The following is a 27,318-nucleotide window of genomic DNA, read 5'->3' on the forward strand; positions in this document are numbered from 1 at the left end:
TCCCATTCTGTGCTGTTGCTAGAGCACTAGCAGTCAGGTATTCGGGGTTGGGAGGCAGGTCGAATTCATGTACAACATGTAATTGGAAGACTCCAAAGCAACCAACTAGAGAGCAGTGGGTTGATAAAATTTGGGAGACTATGAGTGTGCATAAACTTACTCAGCAAGCACAGGAAGGAAGGAATCCTAACTCAAAGAATGATATTACGGCCCCATAGTGTCTATTCTTTTCCTATGTTGAAGCTCTTCAAATGTCTGATAAAATTCCAACTAATTCTGTTGCCTAGATTTTTTCTGATTAATACACACAAAATGACATATACTCGCAGACACTCTTTTTACATGTTGCAGAAGTTGTATTTTTACTTCCATTAGGTGTTGAACTATTTAGGCTGTTTTACTATAGATGTTTCATAAGCATTTCAATTGTAGACTAAGATTTATAATTACTGAATTCCTTTGTTTCTTTAGTAATTTCAGTTTATTATTGTTTGTTCTTTTAGTTGCCTCTATTTTGTTAACTTTATTTTGAAATAAAATAAAATGTCATGATAAAGAAATAGGGGGGATAAGCTTCTGCTGGATTCCCCCCCCCCATCACTACTAGGGAGGGAGGGAGGGATGGAGGGGCTTCTTCTCTAGGTCTGCTATCTCTAGGGGATACCACAGCTAAACTGTAGACTACATACATGGCATAAACGGATCTCAAGAAGGTTTAACAAAGGGAGTCCTTCAAGTGTGTTAGCCAGTGGCGATGATCACACGGTTAAGCCTAAGGTGACAACTCTTTCATAGCTCCTCAGAAATCTGGGCAAGTGCAGGAGTGGTAACACTAGGCTTAAAAATGTTATGGGTGGTTCTAGATGCGAAAAGAAGAGGGCAGCACCAAAAAAGGCCAGAGAAACAAAGACAGAGGTGCTTGAAGGATAATTTATTGGTCTGAAATATGCTGCCCAGCATGCGAGGCAACGCCTTGTAAAACATGAGAACTTGTAAATTGTCACCCCACCCCTGGGCAAGCAGTTTTTAGAAATGTGTTGAGGAGCGTATTTGAACCAGTAAATATCCCTTCCAGGACCAGTTTGGGGTGTAGCCCTTCGTTTGCTTCTCAGGAGGCTGCAGTCGATCACTTCTGTTGCAGTAGAGGTGCCCTGTGGTCAGTGTTTAAGTGTTTGCAAGCTTGGCTCCTGGTCAGTTTGAACCTACCCAGAATGTCTTCTAACTAGGGTAACAAAGAGAACAAGCAATAAACACCCAGTCCATAGCTTGGGACAATGGAACTCCATTGGGCTTCCCACATCTTTACATGGTCCATTTCTCATGATCGCTGCAGGTTCTTCATGGAGCAGAACAACCGGATATTTCAGACCCTGATGGAGGTGTCGGCCAGCCAGGACAAGACCTTGACAGCTGACCATGCCCGAGGAATGGGTTTGGACCCCCAAGGAGACCGTAGCTTCCTCATGGACCTACTGGAAGTCTATGGTATTGATGTCATGCTGGTCATTGATAACCCTTGTTGTACTTAGAGCAGAGAGCGCCAGATGGGTGAGAAATGGAGAACGTGCGAGCGCGAGGAGATGGCAGTGACTTCTTACAGACTGCAGGATGCAGGAAGAGCAGCCTTGCCAGAACTCGCCACAACTCGCATTGTGAAGGATTGCCTTTTATTTAAGAGAACTCTCTACAGAAAGTGTTATTTATATATAACTATATATCTATATTTCCTATTAACTATCATTTTCAGGTATACCTTAACCAAGGCGTGATTTTCTCTCAGCCAGGATAGACTGCCTGACCATACCATTCCTTCCCTCTTTTTGAATTCTGCAAAACCCATGGCCTGCTTCTTTCCCTTTCTCCCGCCCCCCTCCAAACAACCCAGCATAAGCTCCTTTTGAGAGCCTAACCCAGATCTGTTGGCCAGGAATTTGGGTGGTTGGGAAAAGCACTTTACTCTCTTTGGGACCGTGAAATTTTTATGCTGCTTTGAGCCTCCACGACTTGGCTGTTGTGGTCGCCCCTCCCAACTGAGCAGAAGCAGTTCCTTGAGCCTTTTAAATTCTCCTGTGACACTCGTATCCCTTATCTTATGCATGTCAAGATGCTTGAGTTGTGCCTGTATGGGATTTCCTGGTGGATTATGGTCAACCTGCAAGGTTAGGCTTTTGCTGTGACACTTGGGGGATGGGTTATAGGGGACAGCTTTTCCTCCTATGTCCACTGCTTCAAAAGCAATAGGAACTGAAGAGCCCTCTTATTTTCTTGACTAATATAAAGAATCTATGTCTTTTTTTACACTTAGTTACTATTTGGCAGATCCCACTTGGGAGGATAGCCTCTTGCTGGTTTCTTCTGACACATGGTTGACCTTGCAGTCACCCTCTCATTGAAGGGGAAGGTCCCATGTCAAGTGATCCCCATCTGAAACCAGTGCAGTTGACCTCACGTGACCCCACCACTGCTTTGCAGAATCTGTCAGTGCAATCTGCAGCTATAGAACAGACGCATCTCAGTCTTTACCTGGGTTGTTTCTGCTTGAGCGAGCTCTGCTGCCTGTGCGCCCTAACCTGCTATGGTGGTAGCTGTTCTCCTGCATTACTGCTTGGGCAGTGGCTCCTCCTGGATGAGCAGTTTGGGCGTGTTCTGTTACACAGGAACAGCCTTCCCCAGCCTTGTGCCCTCCATATGTGTTGGACCACAATTCCCATCATCCCCAGCTGGGGTGATGGGAGTTGTAATCCAACACATATGGAGGGTATCAGGCTGGGGAAGGCTGTGCAGGAAAGCTTCTAGGTTCATTTGTGCCTGGGTCAATCTCCATGACTCTCCACTGGAGAGATTATATTGAAACAGTAGGAGAAAGCAGTAATGGGGAGTGGTAAATCTCCCCCTGGAATTGTTCTGCTGTTGTACAGCAAGGAGCTCAATCATATTCTTGATCATAGTGATTCTGTTGAACACCCTTTACAGTGCTTTGCTTTCAGGAGACAGAGAGCGGGCGCAGCAGGGCTATTCAGTTGCCTGGCTCCCTATGCATTGTGTGAAATACTTTCTTGTGTAACAGTCTTCTAGATTTAGGGCTTGGTTTAACTTGCATCACAGATCATAGGCAGTAATGTGCACCAATTGGGGTTCTGTTGCCTTGTGGCTTGTTTGTGTAGCAGCTTCACTGCCTTGTGCCTTTGCTGGTGGGCACCATGATCTAGCCTTGGCCCACCATCAAGGGCACATAAACACTGCAGAGAGCTTAGCCTGTTTCTGCAGCTCACTGCCGAAGACTGGACTTGTGCAGCTTTATTGCTGCCTGGAATTCAATGCCTCTGGTCATAGCATAGTGATAGGACAGGCAACCTGCAATCCCAGGTGCTTCTCCTCTGCCCCAGTGGGTCTGCATTTCTTCTGCATGAGTTTTGAGTCAGTCAAAGCTCTTTAACCCCTTCCTGATGTGAACTCTGGCTATATCGTAACAGCCGAGCCGCAAAATAAGCGGAATCCTGTTGCTCTCCCATGGGGAAGTTTTGAAATAGGGATGGAAAACCTGTGGCCCTCCAGATGTTGTTAGACCACAACTGCCATTATTTCTTGCCATTTACCATTGGCTATGGCTGATGGGAGTTGGAGCCCAATGATATCTGTGGAGCCACAGGTTCTCCACCCTTGGTTTATATTGCTGGCCCTGAAGCCTTTGCTCAGTTCAACATATATCCCCAATAGTTGCCTATCAGGTTTGTGTTTTTTCTGCAGTCTCTGAGACTGTGCAGGTTTGTTGCTTTTTCAGATAGTGGGTGTTCAACCCATCAGCTGGGTCTCAGCTGTTCCAACTGGAGAGTCACTATTTCCCTAGTAGAGGGATGGAGAGCTGGATTTAACTGGAAGAAGAAACAGGCCCTGTATGTGTGAGCCTTTCCTGGCTCCTATTTCTTTGGCCTAGTTGTACCTTACACTTGGAATGCTATGTGGTAGCCACTGTCTTTGCAAGGAAATATCTCTTTGTTTTGCTTTTAGTGTTTTGAATAGTTGTCTTCTCCCAAACGTTTGCTGTGTTGACCTAATTTGTTGTAGGGAGTGCTCAGCATTTTTTGTTCTTTAAAAAAGAACAAAAACAAATTAATATATATTAATAGTAGGATGGATGGATGGATGCGATTAAAAACCCCATTTGTAGGCCATAATAGTGAAGGCATTCATCCTCTCTTCTGTATGGAAGAGAGAGCCATTCCTTCTTTGTCTTCACCCTTTCCTCCTACCTCATATTTAGGCAGCCTGCAGGCAGGATTCTTCCTGTGCAAAGGACTTGAGTTATATATAGTGAATAAAAGAATTGAGGTACTTTACAGCTGCTTTATCCAGCAAATGACATATGCAGGCAGCTGCTACAGTTGCTCCCCTTGGTGTCTGTTGCAGGGCAAGCCTTTAAATTGGTATCGTTGCCTGTTGTTCTGCTTTCCCCGCAAATTGCTAGGGTGCAGCAGGGCAATCAGCTAGAAGAGTTCAGTTGACAGACCCTCCAACAGATCATACATGGGAAGGGGAAGAGGTAGTAGGGCTCCATTGTCTTTCTGCATTTCTACATTATATCCCTTGCATCAGGGAGTTGTCCATAAACCTGGTTTAATAGCCGTAAACAGCATATGATGCAGGGTGTAGGAAGGAACTATGAAGCAGACCTCTGGAGAAAAGAAGAAATTGGTAAGAGCAGCTTACGTTTTTGGCAGCTTAAAACTTGTCCTGTTCCTTTTACATTGGCCTGATACATATTTATCAGGTGATGCTTTTTCACATCAGTTTATGGTCATGCTAGGAACATCACTAGTTGATCAGTGCATGGCAGCAGGGCCAGTATATTTTTTAAAAGCTGGCAAGTGTAGGAGCAGGTTTAGGTACGATCTTTCAAAACTGTCAGTAAAGTCCCATATCCTACTTACAAGGCCCCTTTGTAATCCTCTTAAACTGGGTGGATAAGAGACTCTTTCCCATCTTACAGGATCTGTTTATTTCCATGGACCCAAGCCTAAACAGCTTTGTAAGGACATGAATATTTTACCATCATTCCCCACTTATAGAAAAGTGTGTGTGTGTTTGGGGGGGGGGGGGAGAATTAATTCTTCTGACACTTTCTTGCTAGGCAACAGAGTTAAGATCACAGCAGGAAAGCCTTGAAGCAGGAGAGAGTGGCATGCTTAAAAATCAGAGGGAAAACATGTAATGCAAGATCACCATATTGGCATGGGGCCTTGCTTGGAAACACTTCTCTTGTACAGGGAGGTTGGAACTACTTTGCCTTGAAAATGCCTTTCTTACTGGAGTCCTGTCTAAGCTAGCACCTGTGGTGATATAACATGTGCAGCTACAGCAGGGGGTCTTTTGTATCAAAATAAAACACTTATGCCAAATTAATAAATACTGTTAAGCTGTGTACTTAAAGGAAAAAAGCATCTTTGCATGTTCTGCATAATTTAGTCTGCTTTTGTGAGGAAGTGGGAGGGGCAAAGTGCCACACTTCCTCAAGGGGGAAGAGCGACACATGTACATGGCGTTTTGAAATGACATTAGAACTAGAGAAAATACGCTGACCTTCGTAAATACGTCTGCCCTCCCTTGCTCTTGCCTGTCTATGTCTCCTCATCCTTCATTTAGGCTCAGAAAGAGCATTTTTGTAACCTATACAGGAATAGGTGGTGCCATTGTTACCTGGTCTGCTTGTGTTAACAAGTGGCTAATTCTTAATTTCCTTCAAACACGCAAGACGATTTTAGTCCTAAAGGAAAGTGCAGGTGCGTGATCCATTGCAGTGTGCAGTTTCTATCGCTTTTGTGCCCCCTATCAGCTGCTCCCCTCTCACAGAGAAAGTAGCCTGTGATAAACTTCAAACTCCCAAGTCTGCAATTGATAACTGCAATTGCAGCATTCAATACACAGGTATAGAATTCCCGCTGAAAGTTGAAATTTGACAGATGAGCTTTCTTATTAAGTTTAGGATGCAGCTTTAAGCCTTTGCGCCATGACAGCTGGAGATAATTTACAGGAACAGGCTGCCTGGTAAAGGTTAATGGGTTCAAATTCTTATTTTGCCACTTGGGAAGAAACTTTGCTTTGAGAGAGTTTGAAAACTCCCCTCTGCTACACCAATATTGCCTGCTTTTTGTCTTGTACTTCCTTAAAAACCAATAAAAAAGATTCCTCAGCTTCCCTGTAACTTTTAAAAAATGCTAAAAGAGTTCAGTATATCAGCACTGGTCATGTTTTAAGTGCTCCAGTACACTGCAGAAGTACTGGTTCTACTTGGGTGGGGGTGGATGCGTAACCTTCACTATTGTACAGGACTGCAAATGGAAGGTACAAGTGGGGGCCTGCAACAAATGTCGCCACGTGGGGTGCTCCTGTTCAGGGCTCCAGCCAGGTGGCCAGCCATGCCCTCTCCCTCCAGCAGTCAACATTCTTTGCTCATTGAGCATGCTCAGTACACTTTGGGGTGCCCCCCCCCAGGGTTCTTCCCTCCCCCAAGTCTGCTGATACCTCCCTCTTCATTGTGGATGGTGCTGTTTTAGCTACATAAGGATAGGCACTTGCAGAATTGAGTTTGCTACTCAAATGTATGATTAGTAAATCAGCGACACTGCCCCTGCAGTACCAGATGAAGTGTGCAAATCTGCTATATAAAAGCTAACAAGGGAGAAATTGCTACTTACTGTGTTCAACATGCAACACACATACACATGTTGCCTTGCTTATGAGAGTGTTTTCTAGGTAATTTTGCAGCCCCTCTCTTAAAAGCAGAAAGTGAAATACTTGTTTATAAAACTCAATAGCTTTTTAAGAACTGCCCTGTATGTCTAGCAGGGATATCACGTTGGCACTGAACTACTCTGTCCCTTTCCCTTAATATTTGTCAGAGGCAACTCTAGCACCAACACTCCACAGTGTAGTGTATTCTTATCCAAGCACAGTTCATACCACTGGATAGTTCACACGTGCATATGGATCATTTGAGGTAGTGGCAGCTGAATGTGTGAACAAACCTTTGAAAACGTATATCCTGTGATATCCGGCAATATGAAAGTCTGTGAAGACTCCCTTCATATGTGTTAAATCAATGATGAACATACATCTGTGAACCAGCCTACTGTAAGTAATAGCTTAAGCTGTTGCCATATATGAAAATAGCTGCTAGCTTTGATATAGACTGAGTCACACAAGCTTTTTGTGGAGTATAGTATATATACACATGTGCATCTTCAAGCCAGCTGCTTATGTTAGAGAAAGGGCATCAGTTAATATGGTGGGCAATGACTACAGGCCACCACCCATCACATTATGCAAGAGAGCTGCAATTGGCCCTTCTGATACTTCCAAACAAAACTTAAAAGGCATTTGCTGCTTCTTCCTGAATTTGGATCCAGGCAGCAGCACCATGGGTTAACCATTCTCCTGCAGTTTCCCTGCTGAAAATCTACCCCCACCCACTGATGTTGCTATTAGTACCACTGGGGGAGAAAGACAAGTGCCCATTGTACCTGCTTTTCCCCAAATGGGGCTAATAGGCTGGGATGGGGGCGGGGGAGAAAAGATCTTGATTTGGGGAGGGGGGGTTAAACTTCTCCCTTCCCCATGCACTGTTATCCTAATCCAATTTGGGCCCACCAGTAGCTATGTACATTTTTAAAAAGCAGCAGGAGAGCCAATCATAGATCTCCTACATAATGTGTAGGTCAGGCCTAAAGCTACTGTCAATCCTGCCCAATTCATACTGGAAGTATTTCTTGTAAGGGCATAGTAACTGAATACACTTTTGAGTGTTATTGAGAGCATCCTTTCTCTCTTCCCCTGGTGGAAAAAGAGACCTTGTTGCATATTGGTTGTGACATTCCTCAACAGTTGGTGCTGCAGTTTTCAGCTGACTGAAGAGTGTATCAATACCATTTTGAGGTGGCCATAAGGACAGGACAGCACAGGCTCTGATAATTCTAACATCTCAAGAGTGAATATGATTCGATTGGCAGCTAGCCTCTTCTCACTAGGTTGTAGCAGTATACACTGTACCAGTGGCTTTCTTCATTTCTCAATAAGAGGGAAATCACTAAGTTTGTGAATTGCCACTGCTTACGTGAAGCCCAAGAGGGACTTGTGTACAAACTATAATGGTCTTTTTTACTCTATTAAAATTCACTTTTAACACACATGCCTTTTCTGCCTGTTGATTATTCTGGAACATCGTTATGGGATGTGTAATTCCACAAGCCACTCTTCTTCCAACAGAGAGATTTTTAAGGCTTTTTATATTAGTAACGGGAGAGCATGAATGTCTTGTACCTTAGTTAGAAGGTGACATACACAGCCCCTTCTTGGGCAGGATGCTGCACTGGTTTCATCATCGTAATTTCCTTTCAGTTGGGACCATGGGTTCAGGTCTCATCACCCCCATGCTAGGAACAAGCAAATGCTTGTAGCTTTATGGGAAAAGCCATGGCTCAGAGATAATATATGTCCATTGCAAGTATAAAGGCCTGACTTTGATCCCTCCTTCCATCTTCATTTCATACTGGAGAGCAGGAGTAGAAACAATCTGTGCTTAATACCAGAAAGCTGCTCCCAGTCACAGAAACTAGAACTGGACTGGGTCAGTGATGCATCAAACACACATGATGCAATTACAAAGTCTTGAGGCTTTTCCCAAGGCCATGTGACAGCATGTCTGCATGTAAAGATATCCAAACAGCACAGGAAACAAATGGGGAGTCTGTCACTGTTATTACCTTGAAATATATACACAGGGGGCTGGATCCAGAATTAGTCAGAGCAGACCCACTGAAGTTAGCAATGACCAACGTAAGTTCCAGTGATTGCAATGGGTTTACTCCAAGTATGCCTAAATCTGGATCCAACCCAGTGTGAAGACCCCCAAAACAGAGCTTGAGCTTAAAACATTGGTCACAGATGTAGTAGTGGGAAGTCATTCTTCCTTCAAGAAAGAACCAGAAGAGAAGGCAAATATATGGCTAGCTCATATCTACTTTCTCTTCTTCCTACCAAGGGAACATCGAATGTGGAGATCCAGTTACTTACACAGAGATCAATCTGTAAAACAAAGGCTTTCATTGTAGTTGAGAAGGGCACACAGTCTTCATTTAGTCTGCAGTTCATTAAAGGGTTCTGTCAGTGATGCTACCAAATTAACTCCTTTTTCAGAGACATTTTTACATGTACCTCCTTTGGCACTGGTCCCATCTGCAGTTCATCTGAATGTAAATACCAGACTGGCAACGGGTGATACAGCTGACACCTGGTTTGATTAGGATGCACCTTGAAGCATTTGCTCTTTCTTTGCAGCATCACAGAAGAACTGGAGCTTCCTGGGTAACAGCCTCACCTCCACTGACATTGCTTCATACTCTTCACTGTCTATAGCCAAAGCCCCTTCCGTATCCTGCAAAGAAATCAGGGTTTGCAATAACTGGTTACAACAGGAAAACTAAACAGACATACTACCTAAGTCTATGTCTGAGCAACTGTTGTCCTCATGGTTATGAGGTACCAGGATATACCACGAAGAGCTGATGTTCATACCTCATCCTGGGTGATGAGGTGTCCTCTTGTGAAATTAATTCCACACTGAGGGAGTACTAATTTGTTTGCGATAGCCAGTGGCCCCAGCACTTTGACTGTACCCTGCTGTGGCTTCAGTAGTGTACTGTTTCAAGTCATGAGCTATTATGCCTGCTCACAAGTAAGTTATCTAAATGTGGATAAGAAATGTAGACAGCCTGCATGCTGCGTCACTTAGCCCTCTGAGAAAAGGAAGGGTAAACAGCTACACTTTCCTCAACATTTCATTTCTCACCTCTGGAAGCTGCAAGATACACCGGCTCGCCTGAAGACACAGGCTTCCTTCTGGACACAAGTGGGGGTCCTGCATCTTTTGACTTCTGTTCAAAACAAAGAAAGAGAGGAATAGAGTGAACATTTACAGCTATGCTTAAAACACAAGCTCCAACAGCAAAGGGGTTGTGGGGTGCTTTTCTTTGCCTCCCTTAGAAAGGAAAGCTTGTCATGCCTAGTCAGAAGCAACTTTCAGATATTATAATGGCAGCTCGAGAAAAGTGGAGAAGTGGGTGCTATTTCTGTGTAATTCTTCAGTGGCCCAGCTAAGCCACCTACCTATGGGGGGCTGTGATCCCTCTCCTGTGCTTACAGGTAGACCCCAAGCACCTTGAGTTAACTGCAGCTTTTTTAAATAGATTTTTATTGTGAATTTCAACAAAACAAAAAAGAACATTGCACTCTACATAAGTGTGGAGTTAACTGCAGCTTTGGCAAATCCTTCCTGAAGAGCCAACTGCAGCTTCAGATACAAAGTCACTGCGGGGTTAACACGAAGCATGAGAAAGAGACATCCACAGTGTCACATCTGAAGCCACTGTACAAGTCCATCCATTCAAATACCGTTGGCTCAGTTGTAGAATTGCTTCACCAGATGTCCACATGAGCAGTGAGGCTATTAATGCAAGAGGGCTTGTACTGAAGGAGATCCATCAAATGCTCAAGCATACAGACAGTTATGGTAAAAGAAAAACAAGGTCAAATGAGAAGCAACACGAGCCAAGTACCATTATAAAAAATCTAGTGCCAAGATAAGTTCACTGAAGTTACCTGATATTTACTGTATTTTATGCTTGTACACTGCCCTGAAATGTAATATGTTAACTGGCATTATATAAATGTTTCAGGTAAGTAAGTTGAATGGGAGATCTAGGAGATGGAAGATGTGGAACAGCAAATCCTGTGACAAATTCAAAATGGATGGAAATCACTGTTTCCTGCATGGGTAACTCAATGCCTTGCACTGGCAGATTCACATTAAAAAAAAATCAATCATAGAGCAGTAGCTATGTACAGCTGTGAAATGTAGACTGTACATGTAGCTAAGAAAACCAAAGGCTGCTTCACAGGTTCAATTTTCTGATATGGAGATCAATATCCATGTTGTTAAAAAGTGTACCGATAACATTTGAATGCAGCCAAAAGTGTCCTTTTCCCCGCAAATACACAAGCCAGGAAGCAGGCAAATGTATTGGATTGCCAACCTGGGAATCCTCAGCAAAGTAACACAATGGTTTGATTCAGATCGTTGCTCAAGGCTTCATAAACCACAGTTCCTGAAGCCATCCGCAAGTGTCAGGGATCAGCATTTCTTGTCCCCCCCACACCTGTCACATACTGACTTCAGCACTTCATTCCTAGGCCCCTGTTAAGCCACAGCTTAACAGGGGCCTAGGAAATTCCTCGATTCAGGAAACTTCTATAGCTGAGGAGTTTTGGCGGGAATCCCTCCTGCACCGTCGCAGCGTGCATGTCCCTAGCAGGTTCCCGCTTATTCCCTCAATTCTCTTTTGGTCACCACTGTGGTAGCCTCGTGAGGGAACTTCTCCATATTCAGTTCGTATTCTAAACTCCGTACAGAAGTTTCCCGAATTGAGGCTCCATGCAGGCTCAGAGCCCATATGTGTGATGCACAGAGACCACGAAGAAAATCTGACTTAATACAAGCCAGCATCTTTGCGCCTAAGCTGGTGCACAACACAAAATCTAGTGCATTAGGAGAGGAGGGGCAGGGGAGGAGCATTCACCCCCAACTTCATAACCCATGGTTTATGAAGCCTCAAACAATTGTCTTAATCAGACCATCGACACAATCTTCCCTTTTTTTTCTTCAGCCATAGCCAAACCACCGGTATATTTAGGCACCCCCCAGTCAATAAATAAAAAAAGAACATTTCAAGAGACAGATGAACCAACTTGTGAAGCAGCCCAAGTATCAGCTGAGAAAGCCCTCCAGAAAATAGGGCTGTGAAGGAAAAGTGGTATCTGGAGTTGAAAGAACTGAGTACAAGCAGCATTACTTAGCCACCCACCAAGAGTATATTATCTATAGCCCAGAGATTGTAATCATTTGGGTATGAACAACAGTGAAGGAACACTGGAAATATGTGTCTTGTTCAGTCATTAAATCGTGTCCGACTCTTCGTGACCCCATGGACCATAGCACGCCAGGCCTTCCTGTCCTCCGCTCTCTCCCGGAGTGTGCTCAAGATCATATTCATTGCATCGGTGACGCTATCTAGCCATCTCATCCTCTGCCATCCCCTTCTCCTTTTGCCTTCCATCTACTGGAAATATACTACTAGGGTAATCCTCCAAACAGCCTCAATGGAGTCCAAGCTACAGATGGTTGATCTCTGTTAAAGAACTGAATGCATTAATGAGAAGAGGAAACTATAGATTGAGTGCAGCAGGGAGGAACTATGGCCAATTCAAGAACTAGCTTATGAAACCAGCAGCCTTGTTGATTAACCTATATTAAAATAGATTACAAATACCTTGAGCTGCCTAGTCCCTTTAACTCTTGGGTTTCAGCCTTAATAATTAATGCTATGCACATTCAACTTATGTCCAAGTTTATATGTTTAGGAATGATGGTTCATCCCCTCAACCAAAATGCAAGGCAAAGTTGTTATCCCCATTTTACACATGAAGAGAGGAGAGGACAGGAGTAATGTTACTTGCCCAAAGCTACAAACTCTTTGCTGGGTTAGATCTGAACCAAGGTTCAACTTCAACAAAACTACTCACTGCACCAGACTGGCTCTCCAGTCCCATGAGCACATGCATCAATTGTAGTTCTCAGGAGTACTTCTTCATTGACCTCGCACTGGTGAGGTATAAAGGAGCCAAGACTCAGTGTGGTCTTGTGGCTAGAGTGCTGTATTTGGACCAGGGAGGCCTGGAGTCAAATCTCAATGAAGCTCACTGTATGATCTTGGGCTTTTCACTCTCTTTCAGCTTTACCAGCCTTACAGGGTTGCTGTGAGGACACCATGTACACCTCTCCCCTAACCCTTTGTAGGGAAGGGTAATGGACAAATGTAGAAAATAAGAGTTGAATGGTCATTGTTGTTTTTTGATCAAGTAACCTCCCTTGTTCTTTTTTGATCAAGTAACCTCCCTTGTGGACCGTGGGAATGCTGTAGACATAATATACCTCGACTTCAGCAAAGCTTTCGACAAAGTGCCCCATGGTATCCTGATGAGCAAACTAGCTCAAAGTGGGCTAGATGAAACAACGATCCGGTGGATCCACAGTTAGCTACAGAATCGGACTCAAAGAGTGCTTATCAATGGGACCTTCTCAAACTGGGGAGAGGTAACGAGTGGGGAGCGCAGGGCTCAGTCCTGGGCCCAGTGCTCTTCAACATTTTTATTAATGACTTGGAGGAGGAGGTGCAGGGAATGCTGATCAGATTTGCAGATGACACAAAATTGGGCAGGATAGCTAATACTCTGGAAGACAGAAACAAAATTCAAAGTGATCTGGATAGACTGGAGCGCTGAGCAGAAAACAACAGAATGACATTTAATAGGGATAAATGCCAAGTTCTGCACCTAGGAAAAAGAAACCAAATGCACAGTTACAAGATGGGGGATACGAGGCTCAACCACACTACAAGCGAGAAGAATCTTGAAATTGTTTTAGATCACAAGCTGAATATGAGCCAATAATGTGATGTGGCTGCAAAAAAGGCAAATGCTCTTTTGGGCTGCATTAATAGAAGCATAGCTTCCAAATCCCAGGAAGTACTAGTTCCCCTTTACTCAGCACTGGTTAGGCCTCATCTGGAGTACTGTGTCCAGTTCTGGGCACCACACTTGAAGAAGGATGCAGACAAACTGGAGAGGGTTCAGAGGAGGGCAACAAAGATGATCAGGGGACTGGAAACAAAGCCCTATGAAGAGAGACTGAAAGAACTGGGCATGTTTAGCCTTGAGAAGAGAAGACTGAGGGGACAAATGACAGCGCTCTTCAAGTACTTGAAATGTTGTCACAGACAGGAAGGCCAGGATCTCTTCTCGATCATCTCAGAGTGCAGGACACGGAATAATGGGCTCAAGTCATAGGAAGCCAGATTCCAGCTGAACATGAGGAAAAACTTCCTGACTGTTAGAGCAATACGACAATGGAACCAATTCCCTAGGGAGGTGGTGGGCTCTCCCACACTGGAGGCATTCAAGACGAGGCTGGATAGCCATCTGTCAGGGATGCTCTGACTTGGATTCCTGCATTGAGCAGGGGGTTGGACTCGATGGCCTTGTAGGCCCCTTCTAACTCTACTATCTATGATTCTATGTTCCTCTTCTGCCCCCATCACTTAGGAGAGCAGTTCTAACATCATGCAACAAAGCAGAATTATCATGGCTATTGCCAGAACACAATTACAGAACTGATTTCTGCTTGCTCTGATAAGCACAGAAGATAGACTGAAGCACCAATGTAAAATCACTAGAAATGGATGTATAGAAAACATGAATAAAAGAAGCTATGCACACACATACTGTATATATTATATATAAAGGTAAGGATCCCACAGACTGCAGACACCTCTGCAAGTCATACTGTGAGCTGTGAAAAAAGACACCAAGGTGAAAAGGAGGGAGAGATGTTAGGAAAAAGACAAAAAGTAACAAGTCAAATGGGATAAACAAGGATATACAGAACGAAGTATTTTTCAAAAAATCTGTATGTATTTAATAACACATAGTTAGTTTACCATAACGAAATGTGATGGTACCAAGAGGACCATAAGTATAGATTGGGGTGCACAACCTTTTTGGTGTTGTGTGCTATGTTGGGAGTCTGCTGGAGTGGCGGGGCACACACATGCATTCACATCCAATTCCTGCTAAGGCCATTTAAGGGGCCTGGCACTGGCTTTGATCAGATAAAACTGACACTCCTCCCAGAAAACTCTGTTCTCCAACCACCCAGCCGTTCAGGAATTCTGGTTGCTACCCATTCTCCCTCCTCTAATCTGTTCCCATGCTGACGGATCCTGACATCCCGCACCTCGATTTTTTTCAGAAAAAAAAAACCACTGTAGAAAAGGCTCTATGGTTCTGGCCATAGGCCCCATTCCTAGAGCATCCTAGGAAGCAGACATGAGCCTACAAGCACTACTTCCTAGGACATTTTGGGGATGCTCTAGGAATGAGACTTCTATGGCAGGAACTGCAGAGCCCATTCCTAGAATATCTTTTTCCACCTGGCTTTTTTTCTGTGGGCCTGGGGGGCCGCCAGACAGGGCTTGTCGCACTTTTTGCGCCCCTCGTATCAAGTGTTATATGGCAAAAGATGTTGTCTTTTATTGATTTCCTGCTTTCCACCCCCCATGGAACTCAAGGCTGCATTCCTGGGATTCCTGGGGAGTCTTTCATCCAGGCACTGACTAGATCCAGCTCTGCTTAACTTCAACAAGGCTGCTGAATCATGTGCCATCACACCATGTCCTACCAATAGGCAGGGCACTGTGGCACACCATACAATGTCTGCATAGATACAGCAAACTACAGCTAGGATTCTAAGGAACATACACACAGAGAAGAGAACTGAGCATGGAACTGGGGTTTTGCTTGTTTGTGTGGCAAACATGCCACTTTCAAAACCAAATGTCAGCATTTCTTTGCAATTGGGAACTGCTGTGGCAAAGAGAGCAAGCTAAGTGCAAACTACACATGCACCTTCTTTGGATTCTGGCCTAGAAGAAGTCACTTGGAAAGGTTTCAGCTAAATGCTAGCAAAGGCTTTCTCTCGCATCTAGCTTCTATCTGACTTAACAATGTTCTCTCATGCGGTCATCAGCTTGAGACTTTTCTGGGTCCAAGCCCTGCTAGGGCTTACAATGAAACAGATTTGTAGGCATTTTTGGAAAGGGAAGGCCAACAAAGTGTATGCTTCCTACAAGGCCTAAAAGGAGCTGTTTTTCAATGGTTTCCTTTAGCAGCTGTTTTACACCTACAGTGCCTCCACGGAGGCCTTGGCTGGCTAATCCCTGCCCATTCCTAAATTTAAGCTTCTTGCTAGAGATCTGCACAGCACCGTTCCTTTTGTTTTCCCTGCCTCTCCTTCCATCTATAGTATTTCAGGACTGAACTAGAAATGGCTGGTGGTCTCAACTGCAGCACATGGTTCTTCCACTAAGTATTCCCAGCACTGCAAGCTCACATTAGCTATGAAATAAAAAAATACAAATTTGAGAAATATCTATTTTAAGAGCAACCAAAATGCCACGAAAACTTGTACAAGCTTTCTTTTCTGGCACTTTTGTTGGTCCTCATAAAGGTTTTACCCGACTGGGATTCTGGATTTTTTTTTCTCATGGACCAGCACAGCTACCTTTGTTGTTTATTGTGTATGAAATCTCCAAAGAACCCATTAATTGCATTCTACTGATGAATGCAGAGCATCTGGAGCCATGTGCAAAAAGTCAAAGGTCTCCGAGTTAAGTTACATTTACTGGCATATTTTGGCCAGTGTACTGAAGATCTGACACTACACTGCTCTCTGTTTCCCTTATATACACGCTGCCATTCTTTTGGTCAGCAATGTTCGTGAATTTACTTACTAGTTATTTTTACAGACCTCCTTTCATCCGTAACAGTTCCCAAGTCAGTTTGCAATGGAAAAAAAGTGCTTGTTTGGTGTGTGCAGACACATGAGTGGCTGGGTGACCAGCCAGATGGGCGATTAATAAATTTAATAAATAAAATGAGCTGCAAAGCAACATTATCATTCAAATGTCCTTTCTTCCACAAACTGCAAGATGACCAGTGGTAACGGTTCAGATTACCAGTAAGCACTGTACTGGCATTATAAGCCTATGAAAATTCAAATAAATGAATATATAAATCAATGGGCCTGCTAGAGCAAAAAAGGGTTTGTGGCTTCCCCATCTCTCTCTCAGCTATACACAGGAGAGGCTTACAGAGCCTACGCTACTAGCATTTTAATTTCATTGCTTTTTTCACCCGACATTTACAGCTGCACCTCCCGGTGTACCAGATCCCTCTCAACAGCTACAAATGTCATCCTCTTTCCATAACATATATGTGCTATTCCATTTTTGTTTAAAGGATGGCAAACCCATCCCCTTTTACTTTTTCCTTTTAAGTTGAGAGGCCAAAACAGTAGGCATAATTCCTTCCGTTAGTGCCCCAGCCACCTGTGTAGAATCATGGTTAGCATCACATCGGTATGGTAACCTTGAGTAGGTTTTTTTCAAATAGATATGGGCATATTAATATATGATGTCACCACAGATCAGCAGTAGAGAGATATGCGGAGATTCAAGGAAACAGGGAGATGATCTGCAGCCTTGCAGTGGTCATGGAAACCATAAATTAAGGACTGGGATTAACCACCAAGAGCCTCTCTCTTTCTGTTCTTGGTGACTGAATCCAACACAATAAGATTGTTATTTATGCTAATGGTGCTAGATTAGCTGTGTCCCTGTTCTGGATTTTGGTCTGATAACATCCAGTGTCTCTAATTTTGTCAAAACTTCTTACTATAAAAACTTCTTATAAACAAGAAAGGAAGGAAGGAAGGCTGGCTGGCCGGCCGGCCGGCCAGCAGGCCATAAAATCTACAACATGACGTGAAAAGAGGCAGTAATTAGACCACTCCTGAAAAAGCCTAACCTGGACCCAGAGGATGTTAACAATTATAGGCCAGTGGCCAACATCCCCTTCCTGGGCAAGGTGCTTGAGCGGGTGGTTGTAGGACAGCTCCAGGCACTGTTGAATGAAACGGATTATCTAGATCCATTTCAATCGGGCTTCAGGCCTGGTTTTGGAATGGAAACTGCCTTGGTCGCCCTGTGGGATGACCTCTGCCGGGAGAGGGACAGCGGGAGTGCGACCCTGTTGATTCTCCTGGACCTCTCAGCGGCTTTCGATACCATCGACCATGGTATCCTTCTGGATAGGTTGTCTGGGTTAGGAGTTGGAGGCACTGCACTACAGTGGTTCCGCTCCTACTTGGATGGCCGATTCCAGAAGGTGGTGCTGGGGGATTATTGCTCTGTGCCATGGCAATTGTGCCATGGGGTTCCACAGGGCTCTATTTTATCCCCCATACTGTTTAACATCTACATGAAACCGCTGGGGGAGGTTAACCGGAGGTGTGGGCTGAGGTGCCATCAATATGCAGATGACACCAAGCTCTACCTCTCTTTCTCATCAAAACCAGGTGAGGCAGTGGCTGTTCTGAATCAGTGCCTGGGCATGGTAATGGACTGGATGAGGGCCAATAAACTGAAACTCAATCCAGACAAGACGGAGGTACTGTTAGTGGGTGGTTCGTCTGCCCAGCTAGGTGATATTCAACCTGTTCCGGAGGGGGTTGCACTCCCCCTAAAGGATCAGGTTCGCAGTTTGGGGGTGTTCTTGGATCCAGAACTGTCACTTGAGGCACAGGTGAACTCAGTGGCACGGAGCACTTTTTATCAGCTTAGGCTGGTATACCAACTACGCCCTTATCTGGACAGAGATAGCCTTGCTACAGTTATCCATGGTTTGATAATTTCTCGTCTGGATTACTGCAATGTGTTATACGTGGGGCTGCCTTTGAAAACGGTCCAGAAACTTCAGCTGGTCCAAAATAGGGCAGCAAGATTGTTAACAGGGCCCGCGAGCTCATATTACGCCAGTACTTTTCCAGCTGCAGTGGCTGCCGGTCCATTTCCGGGCCCGATTCAAAGTGCTGGTGTTAACATTCAAAGCCCTTAACGGCTTGGGGCCAGGTTACCTGAAGGATTGCCTCCTCCCATATGTGCCTGCCCGGACCTTAAGATCATCGTCAGCGGCCCTTCTCCGTGAGCCCCTGCCAAAGGAAGTGAGGCAGGTGGATACTAGGAGGAGGGCTTTTTCTGCTGTGGCACCCCGACTCTGGAATGAGCTCCCTAGTGAGGTTCGCCTGGCACCCACATTGTATTCCTTTCGGCGCCAGGTGAAGACATTTTTATTTTCCCTGGCATTTTAGCATTTTAGCTTTCTAAATTTTTAGCTTTGCTGTTTAAAATCTGTATTTTAAACTCCTGCACTGCTGCTAGGTTTTATTGTGGTTGTATTGTTATATTGTGGTTTTAATGTTCTATATATTTTAAATTGTTTTATTATGTGTTGTTTGGTTTTAATTTTTGTGAACCGTCCAGACAGCTTCAGCTATTGGGCGGTATGGAAAGGAAAGGAAATAAATAAGTAACAGGTTCTCTAATTACTCACCCTCTTTTTATATAGTCTCCCTTACTAATCGTATCTGGTTCAATGCAAATATTCATGAAGTCTTCTGTTTGCTAAAAGAAATGTTTAGAACAGGACACATTAATACTAACATCCATAATATCTCATAAATACTACTTTGAAAGGTAAATGAGTCCAACCTTCTGCCTCTGAATGAAATGACCAGCTTCTCCCATCCCCTGGGGAAAGCAATATTTGGGAGGCAGAAGGGATGTGAACAGTTAATAGTGTGTACACTTTAAAATGACATTGTCATATTAAAAACTAGACAGCGCACATTCTCTCTCTCTCTCTCTCTCTCTCTCTCTCTCTCACACACACACACACACACCCCTACCTCTTTGTGCATACGTTCATGCTCTTTCCAAATTTAGAAATTTAAGAATATCATTTCTCGCTAACATCTACTGCTGCCTGTTCCTTTTTTATACCTCACCACAAAGGCAAGAAAAGGAGGCATAACTGTTTCATCAGCTCTTCATGAACTACAGCAAAGCCCTCACATGCAAGGAAAAACATTTTTACATAGGTATTATTTATATATTTAGTTTTATATGCCATCTTCCAATCAAATGAGCCTGAAGGTGGCTTACAATAAAGAGCAATAACACACTCTGACACCAGCAACCCTTAGACACTTGGCTAGTCGATGGGTCAACAGTGTCTTCCTTTCTGTTTGTAATCTCAGGGCGACGGGTCGCTGGAGCAGAGTGTTCCGTGAGGCTGGGATGGGGGAAGCAAGCTCCCTGTAACTGTTCTTTCCCTGGACAATGGATGGAGCCAGCTGGTCTTCCCCTTACCATGATGTTCTTTCCTGAGAAGCAGGGGATGCTACCTCCCAGTGGACCTTGGTCCCCTGGGTGATGGCAGAGACCCGAAGGTGCTTTCCTTCTGCTTGCAGCCCCAGGGCAATGCAATTAACACAACAGGACTTAACTCTACAGCTGGAGCAGAGTGCTCTTTCTGGCAGAAAGAAAACGGAACCAAATCTCTCTCTTACAGACTTATTTTTGAGAAGATAAAGCAGTGAGGAATGTCTCCTTACGTCTTTCAGCTGCCCTTTAAGGTAGAGATTCTCAAATAGGAATGTCAGGGTCAGAACTCACTGCAGATGCTTTGTTAGCAGCTTGCTAGACTGGCCAGGGGCGGGGGGGGGGGGTAAGGTATCGTTGAGGATTTAGAGTTCAGAGTGCAGTCAAGGATCACACATGCAAGAGGGAGTCTCAAATAAAATAGTGCACCAGGCCCAAAAGATTGTCTTGACAGCCCCGCTGGCTGAATTATCATTTCTTTGATCCACTGAGCACACGCTGCCTAGGTAGCATTTGATTTAAAATTGGATGTACTGGGAATTATCCTTCAGTTTGTGGAGATACGGCCAATCAATTCGGTGCCAAAGTAGTTGCTATTCTTCTATATATGGCACCTCAGCTGAATGGAAGCAAGGACTAACAATCTAGAAGTGGTACAAATAAAAAGTTAACAACAAGCCTTAGGGCCACTGCTCTTGGAATTGTATTTTGTACTAGATTATAGAAAAGGCCGTGTAAACTCTCTGCTAAGCATACATATAAATAAAAGTCAAAATTTTGCATCAAGAAAATCTGGATTCTGCAGCCTGTATAAGTTATGCAAAGCAAGCCCTCTTGCATGGTCTTATTCTGCATACTTGGGACTGCCATTTACACTAATTTTGTATCATTTATTCTACTTCTACTAACTATGGGGAGGGGAAAGAAGTGTGTGGGGCACTAAAGCCTAGCTTCTTCATTGCTGGAAATCTGACTCAGCCTCCCCTTTGGCTTCAGAGAGTCATCAGGCATTGTCAGTACACTTCCAAGCACATTTTTGTAACCCTATGGGCTAGGAGCTTTCCCTCCCCTCTTTTTTTTTTTTAATGAGCAGAGAGTCTCACACACTGAAATTCTGCTCCCAAATACACATTCTGTGCTCCTATGGAATTGCAACACACACACACAGCCCTAGGAATAGATACCCATCAATCATGAAGTGTGTGTGTGTGTGTGTGTGTGTGTGTGATGCTGCTGTTGTTGTTGTAGTAATGCCCTGCTTTCAAAGGCACAGACATGGCAAACAGACCCATGTGTGGATTTTAAAAGGAGACACAACAAAACACACTCATCTCAAACATAGTTTGTCATCGTTTTCAATTCAGACCTGATTTATCAGACCTAAGAAATTTAAAAGCAGGCTGTTATGCCTCCAGCTACAAAGCAACAACACTTTGGCTTAGGAAGAAAAGTTTAGGATTCTTTTATGTCTGTCCTCTTACTTTCAAGTCAAGGTATCTGTTCTGAGTAGTGATAGAGAATTCAATGGCAGACAGCTGCATTTCTTGCCAGGCCTCCGGGGTCACCTCTGTGGGGATTTCTAAGGTCCAAGAGGAAATATACCATTAAGCAAAAAATTAGACAAGACAGTATTAAGAGCAGCAGAGGCCTAAATGCTTCTATTTCTTGTTACTTCACAGGGCTTCATTCTATTCATATTTTTACTGCTGGAACTAGGAACTAAAGGAACTAAAGCAGCAAAAAAGGGGAAAGGAAGTCCACACAACAAAAGGAGAGGAACTCATATGTACTTCATTGAAACAGTTGGTGGACGCTCAAGGTCATGCTACATGGACATAATTGGGAGAAAGTGCTCTTCTAACAGAAACGCTTTTTTAAAAATGTAGATCATGTTGCAATTCTGCTTACCTTTGGGGACAGGTGCCCAATAATGTGCCAGCCTCTTGTAAAGCCTGACATATAGAGGAGGTCTAGAAGTTTTCTGTTCTGGCTCCTCAGGGGGCCTTGGAGTTGGATCCAAATAGGTAAGAGAGGCGAGATGTTTCTGAGGCCACTCCTTGGAGTTTGATCAGAAAGAGAGCAGAATATGAATTCTGATGAGGAATGGACCAGATGTTGTGCAGCAGATGCAGGCTTGGGAACCCTGGTTGCCACCGAATGGCTGCAAAGGCAGCAATTTGTGGGGCAGAAGCCACAGGGAGGGGAAGGGCTGCTTGCTGCTTCCCCCCTACAGCTATTCCAATAGCTCCTTTCCCCTGTGATGAGGCAAATGTGTGTCTTTTCCAGCTGAGGCAAAGGCATGTACGGAAGACGGTGGCTGGGGAAAAGTGATGGATCAGTGAAGGAAGGGTTAAACAACCCACTTCCTGCTTCTGCCCTGCAAGTGGTGCCCTCCTGAGCACTTTGCAGCAGTTTGACAGAAACTAGATTTCCCTGACCTTCACCTGCTGAATGAATTGTTCAGCCCTTAGAACCATCATGACCACAAGGACAAGCATGAAAATGCAGTCTCTAAACACAGCATGTGGTTTTCCTGCCAGAGAATGCAGGATGTAAAACAGCAAAAGTTACAGAGAAGGTCAACTGGCAATACCCACCACCACCTCTCTGCACACAAGAAAGGAGATCTTTGGGCGGGGGGGGGGGGGAGGTCAAGCAATAAAAATATAGCTAATCAAGTCATCACCAACCATGTATAACTAACCTGTAGAACTCAGTGTCACAGAACATTGCTGAGGGACATCTAGTGCTTAGTGGCTTTCTTGTACGTCTCTGAATGCTAAATAGCCACTGTAGCAGATGGAGACATATAAGCAATTTACTCTCCTGCTATTAACACTGCATCTCTGTCAGGGAATGGGATAGAAAGGAACTACGCTTTCCCATACAGTCCATTGCCGCAAGCAGGAGACTGGACCAGGTGGTTTAAAATTTAAATCAAATCTCACAATATGTCCCTTATGTGATGCTACAGGATTTCAGCAGAGGGCTATGTTTATTATCCACTAAGAAATCAAGAAAAAAGTGTGAATAGGAGAAAAATACACACAGCTCTTTTTGTATATGTCAAATCCTTCAGTACTTGAGAACTTAAAACTAGAGCAATTAACCTTTCTGCTCATTTTGTGACAGAAGGTAGGCTGACTGCAAGACGCAGATTATCAACAGTCCTGTAGGCTCTATTTATAGGCACCACTTACGTCAATTGAATAAATCTCAGGGCGAATCATTATCATAACAAAAACCATGAGAGGGGGGCTGCACTAGAGGAAGGCAGCAGAGTAGCCTCTAATGGGTCTCAGCTGCATCCTAGCATCTCTTCACCCCTCCAGAATGTAGTTAATATTCTCTAGCCAGCCATTTGTAGCACTGCAATATGGTTTCAGCTGCATTCCAGGATTTTGCTTTATAAAAGCTCCATGTTTCTGCTGCTTGTTGGGCAAAATGTACACAACACAACATTGGCATCAGTCCTGTGCTGAGGGTCGGCTTTGGATATGTTAAGAGAGTACGCTAAAGTCTTATACTGCCTTAAATATGCTCTGTAACAATCCAAATTGCATCACATATTACGTACAGTGTGAACATATGAATCTACCTTATACTGAGTCAGACTATGATTCCCTCAAGCTCAGACGTGCCTCTGCTAACTGGCAGTGACTCTCCAGCAGAAGATCCCTTCTCTCTGGAGATATTGGCTAGAGACCAAACATGGGATCCTGTGCATGCAAAAATGTGTTCTACCAGTGAGCTACATTGTACAGTCAGGGCCAGAAATATTGGAAAAAGGATAACTGTTTTGGCAGTTGGCCTCTGTACACCTCCACATTGAAGTTGAAAGGAAACACACCCAGATGGAAGCGAAGTCAGGACTTTCAGCTGTAATTCAAGGGATGTGACAAAAGTGGGGCACTAACCATTCAGGAAGGACAGCCAGTGGCATACACACACAGCCATCGTTGGTGGCTCATAAGCAATGGAACGAATGGCTGACAAGCATCTGCATGGCCAGGTGTGGCCTGTTTCCTGGGTGCCCCATGTCCAATCAGGCAGATAAAAGGCCTGGAGGTGGTTCTGAGTGTTACATTTGCATTTGGTAGCTGTTCACTGGAACTCCCAACATGAGGTCAAAGAGGTGTCCATGCGAGTGAAGGAGGCCATCACTAGGCTGAGGAAACAAAATAAACCCATCAGAGAGATAGCAAAAACAGTGGGAGTGGCCAATACAATAGTTTGGAACATCCTGAAAAAGAAGGAATGAACTGGCAAGCTCAGCAACAGCAAAAGGCCTGGAAGACCACGGAAGACAACTAAAGTGGATGACCGCAGAATTCTGCTCATGGTGAAGAGGAACCCTTTCACAACATCTAGCCAGGTCAAGAATGCTCTTGAGGAGGTAGGCATGTCATTGTCAACATCTACAGTCAAGAGACGGCTTTATGAATGTAACTACAGAGGCTTCACAACAAGGTGCAAACCAGTGGTAATGCTCAAGAACAGACAGGCCAGATTAGCCTTTGCCAGCAAACACCTAAAAATGCCTGCCCAGTTCTGGAATAAGATTCTTTGGACTGATGAAACCAAGATTAACTTGTACCAGAGTGATGGGAAAAGTATGGAGAAGGAAAGGAACAGCTCATGATCCAAAGCATACCACATCATCTGTCAAACATGGAGGCAGTGTTATGGCATAGGCAGGTATGGCTGCCAATGGAACCGGGTCACTGGTGTTTATTGATGACTTGACTGCTGATAAAAGCAGCAGGATGAATTCTGAAGTGTATAGGGCTATACTTTCTGCTCAGATTCAGCCGAATGCTGACAAACTGATAGGATGCCGCTTCGTATTGCAGATGGATAATGACCCAAAACATACAGCAAAAGCTACCCAAGGGTTTCTCAAGGCAAAGAAGTGGGATGTTCTTCAATGGCCAAGTCAGTTACCTGATCTCAACCCAATAGAGCATGCTTTTCACTTACTAAGACAAGACTGAAGGCAGAAAGACCCACAAACAAGCAGCAGCTGAAGGCAGCTGCAGTAAAGGTCTGGCAAAGCATCTCGAGGGAGGAAACTCAGCATTGGGTCATGTCCATGGGTTCCAGACTTCAGGCAGTCATTGACTGCAAAGGATTTTCATCCAGGTATCAAAGGTGACCCTTAAGTTTGAAATGATATTGATTTGTTCCATTACTTATGAGCCACCAACGATGGGTGTGTGTGTATGCCACTGGCTGTCCTTCCTGAATGGTTAGTGCCCCACTTTTGTCAAACCCCTTGAATTACAGCTGAAAGTCCTGACTTCGCTCCCATCTGGGTGTGTTTCCTTTCAACTTCAATGTGGTGGTGTACAGAGGCCAACTGCCAAAACAGTTATCCTTGTTCCAATATTTCTGGCCCTGACTGTATATTGAGTGGGACACAGATCTTCCCATGAACAAAGCTGCACTGAGTGACTAATGCTAATGTTCCTTTACCTTTAATGTATTAAAGAAGTGGGCTGCTTTGATTTTCAGAGGCCCAAGATACCAGTACCTGGAATGGAATAAAACAAAAAAGCAAAAGAAAGTTGTGGTCATGAAGAAGGCAATTATCTTTCCCAATTCAATTTCTACTACAGCTGTTTCTTACAGCTTAATCCTTGGACCTTAGATGCCCAGCCAACACACAGCACAGTGCTACCAGTGCTAATGCAGGTGTATCCTTCATCTCTCAGTGAAACCTGGCCTGTGGAGTTCACAAGGAGTCAGAAGCTGCTTAACACCTCAGAACCTGATCTGGTCCCACTGGACTCCTTGCTTGCCATTTTGCCTTTACACAATCAGATCTTCCATCCTTCTGTTACTTCTTACTGTTCCTGAGTAGCAGTACCACGTGTACCAAGTTGACCACTTGTTGCTGGAGAAGCAAAAGGACTGCCCCCCTACAAGGTGCACCAATACCCATGTAACTAGTTCAGAACCTTACGAGCTTGATGGGCCTTCAAAATGTTAAGCACAATTTCATGTACAAAACAGAACAGCCTGCATTTCTTCCCTCTCCTCCAAACTCTCTTACTCAAACACAGACACATGCACCCTGCATCAAATCCTGGCATCAAATAACCCACTCTGTAATCAACTGCAGAACGAGCCTGCCCCTGCTCCCCCAACCGCAAGGAATTCTTTGCTCCTGAAAAAAGTTGGAAATCGGGGTGTTGGAAATATCTGAAGGTAACTCGCCAGGGAAGACCCACCTCATTCTTCAAGATGCACCAAATAAGTGCCCAAGTACTTGAGAATTTTTTAAAAAATGAACTACACAGGTAGATCCTGGGAGAAGAACCACCATTTGGAACCAGTCTATACATTACCCAAACTATGTGAAAGTTTGCATCTCAGTTATTCCATGCAGCACTCTGTAACATTCTGTGCCCCAGACCATCTCAGCAGAGAGATAACAATCCATCTTTTAGCGCCTCAAGGTTGACACCTTAGCACAGTGGACCAGTTAGCAGCTTTGCAGCGCTATGGCCAAGAAAACCTGGGCCTACAAAGCCCCAGGACAGGTGAGGAACCTCTTTCAGCCCAGGGGCCAAATTCAATTTCAGAGACACTCTCAGGAGCTGAATTCCAGTGGTGGGCGAGGCCAAAGGCAAAAGGGATGGGGCCAAAAACACTAGCATGTTGTCGCTTAAAGATCTTCCTAACAGTAACGAATCTTTAGGAGAGGCATTTCAGCCTGCAGAGTGGGAAAAAACTGAAGAAAAGACAGGAAACCACCAAACGAACTGTGGGTGGGGGGCAGGGGTAGGGGGCATGGCCTTCTGGGGAACCCCAGAGGGCCAGACTGGAACCTCAGAAGGGCTGGATTTGGCTCCCAGGCATCAGGAGCCCCACCACTTGGAGAAGAAAGGCCCACAGTCTAGTTGTGTCAAAACAGGCTGATAATGACAAACCTGGAGCCAGTGTCTCTATGGGCATAATGCACAACACACTGGTCTCTGTCCTCTCAGCTAAATTCCTCCAGACATTGGAAAGCGATGCACTCTAATCCTTACACGATACTGATCAAGGCCAGTTAATACAAGATATTGTTTGGGAACTTAGAGAGAAGAACATTGCTATGAGTACAAGATAGAGGCCAAGAGGACACAAAGCAATACTGTATTTCTTTACTTGCTGACTTTTGCTCCCACATCTCTGTAAGACCCCCATCTTAAACCAGTTACAGCAAACACAGGCTGGTCTTTGTTCCCCTGTAAAGGAAAAACACAAAAACAGGAGTAAAGATTCATACAAAAGCAGCCAGGCTTTCAAATTACACTAATCTGGGAGGGGTCTCAGCAACAATGGATCAAATATTCAGCAGCAGGCTGAACTAAAATACCAACCACTA

At 44.4% G+C, this 27,318-nt stretch overlaps 2 protein-coding genes across 5 annotated transcripts in view; one reads left to right on the top strand and one right to left on the bottom strand.

The window, feature by feature from the left end:
* Nucleotides 1–6,189, top strand: part of DENND11 (DENN domain containing 11) — a 44,698-nt gene extending 38,509 nt beyond the window's left edge. Inside the window, exon 9 of the mRNA XM_084809476.1 lies at nucleotides 1,334–6,189. Coding sequence (XP_084665602.1) covers nucleotides 1,334–1,529 — 196 coding nt within the window. The 3' untranslated portion in view covers nucleotides 1,530–6,189. The remainder of the gene's footprint in view (nucleotides 1–1,333) is intronic.
* Nucleotides 6,190–7,217: 1,028 nt separating this feature from the next.
* Nucleotides 7,218–27,318, bottom strand: part of AGK (acylglycerol kinase) — a 55,711-nt gene continuing 35,610 nt past the window's right edge. For 3 of the 4 annotated variants that reach the window (XM_084809477.1, XM_084809478.1, XM_084809480.1), the window contains 7 exons: nucleotides 27,099–27,178; nucleotides 25,419–25,476; nucleotides 21,852–21,999; nucleotides 21,425–21,522; nucleotides 19,114–19,184; nucleotides 9,842–9,926; nucleotides 7,218–9,427 (listed from right to left, as the gene is read on the bottom strand). In XM_084809477.1, the coding sequence (XP_084665603.1) occupies nucleotides 9,293–9,427; nucleotides 9,842–9,926; nucleotides 19,114–19,184; nucleotides 21,425–21,522; nucleotides 21,852–21,999; nucleotides 25,419–25,476; nucleotides 27,099–27,178 (675 nt within the window). In that variant the 3' untranslated portion in view covers nucleotides 7,218–9,292. The remainder of the gene's footprint in view (nucleotides 9,428–9,841; nucleotides 9,927–19,113; nucleotides 19,185–21,424; nucleotides 21,523–21,851; nucleotides 22,000–25,418; nucleotides 25,477–27,098; nucleotides 27,179–27,318) is intronic. The other variant, XM_084809481.1, reaches the window with a different exon arrangement.

The sequence above is a fragment of the Heloderma suspectum genome, chromosome 7 (assembly GCF_057233095.1).
Source record: "Heloderma suspectum isolate Gila_16-S chromosome 7, 16-S_ref, whole genome shotgun sequence".
NCBI classification, from domain to species: domain Eukaryota; kingdom Metazoa; phylum Chordata; class Lepidosauria; order Squamata; family Helodermatidae; genus Heloderma; species Heloderma suspectum.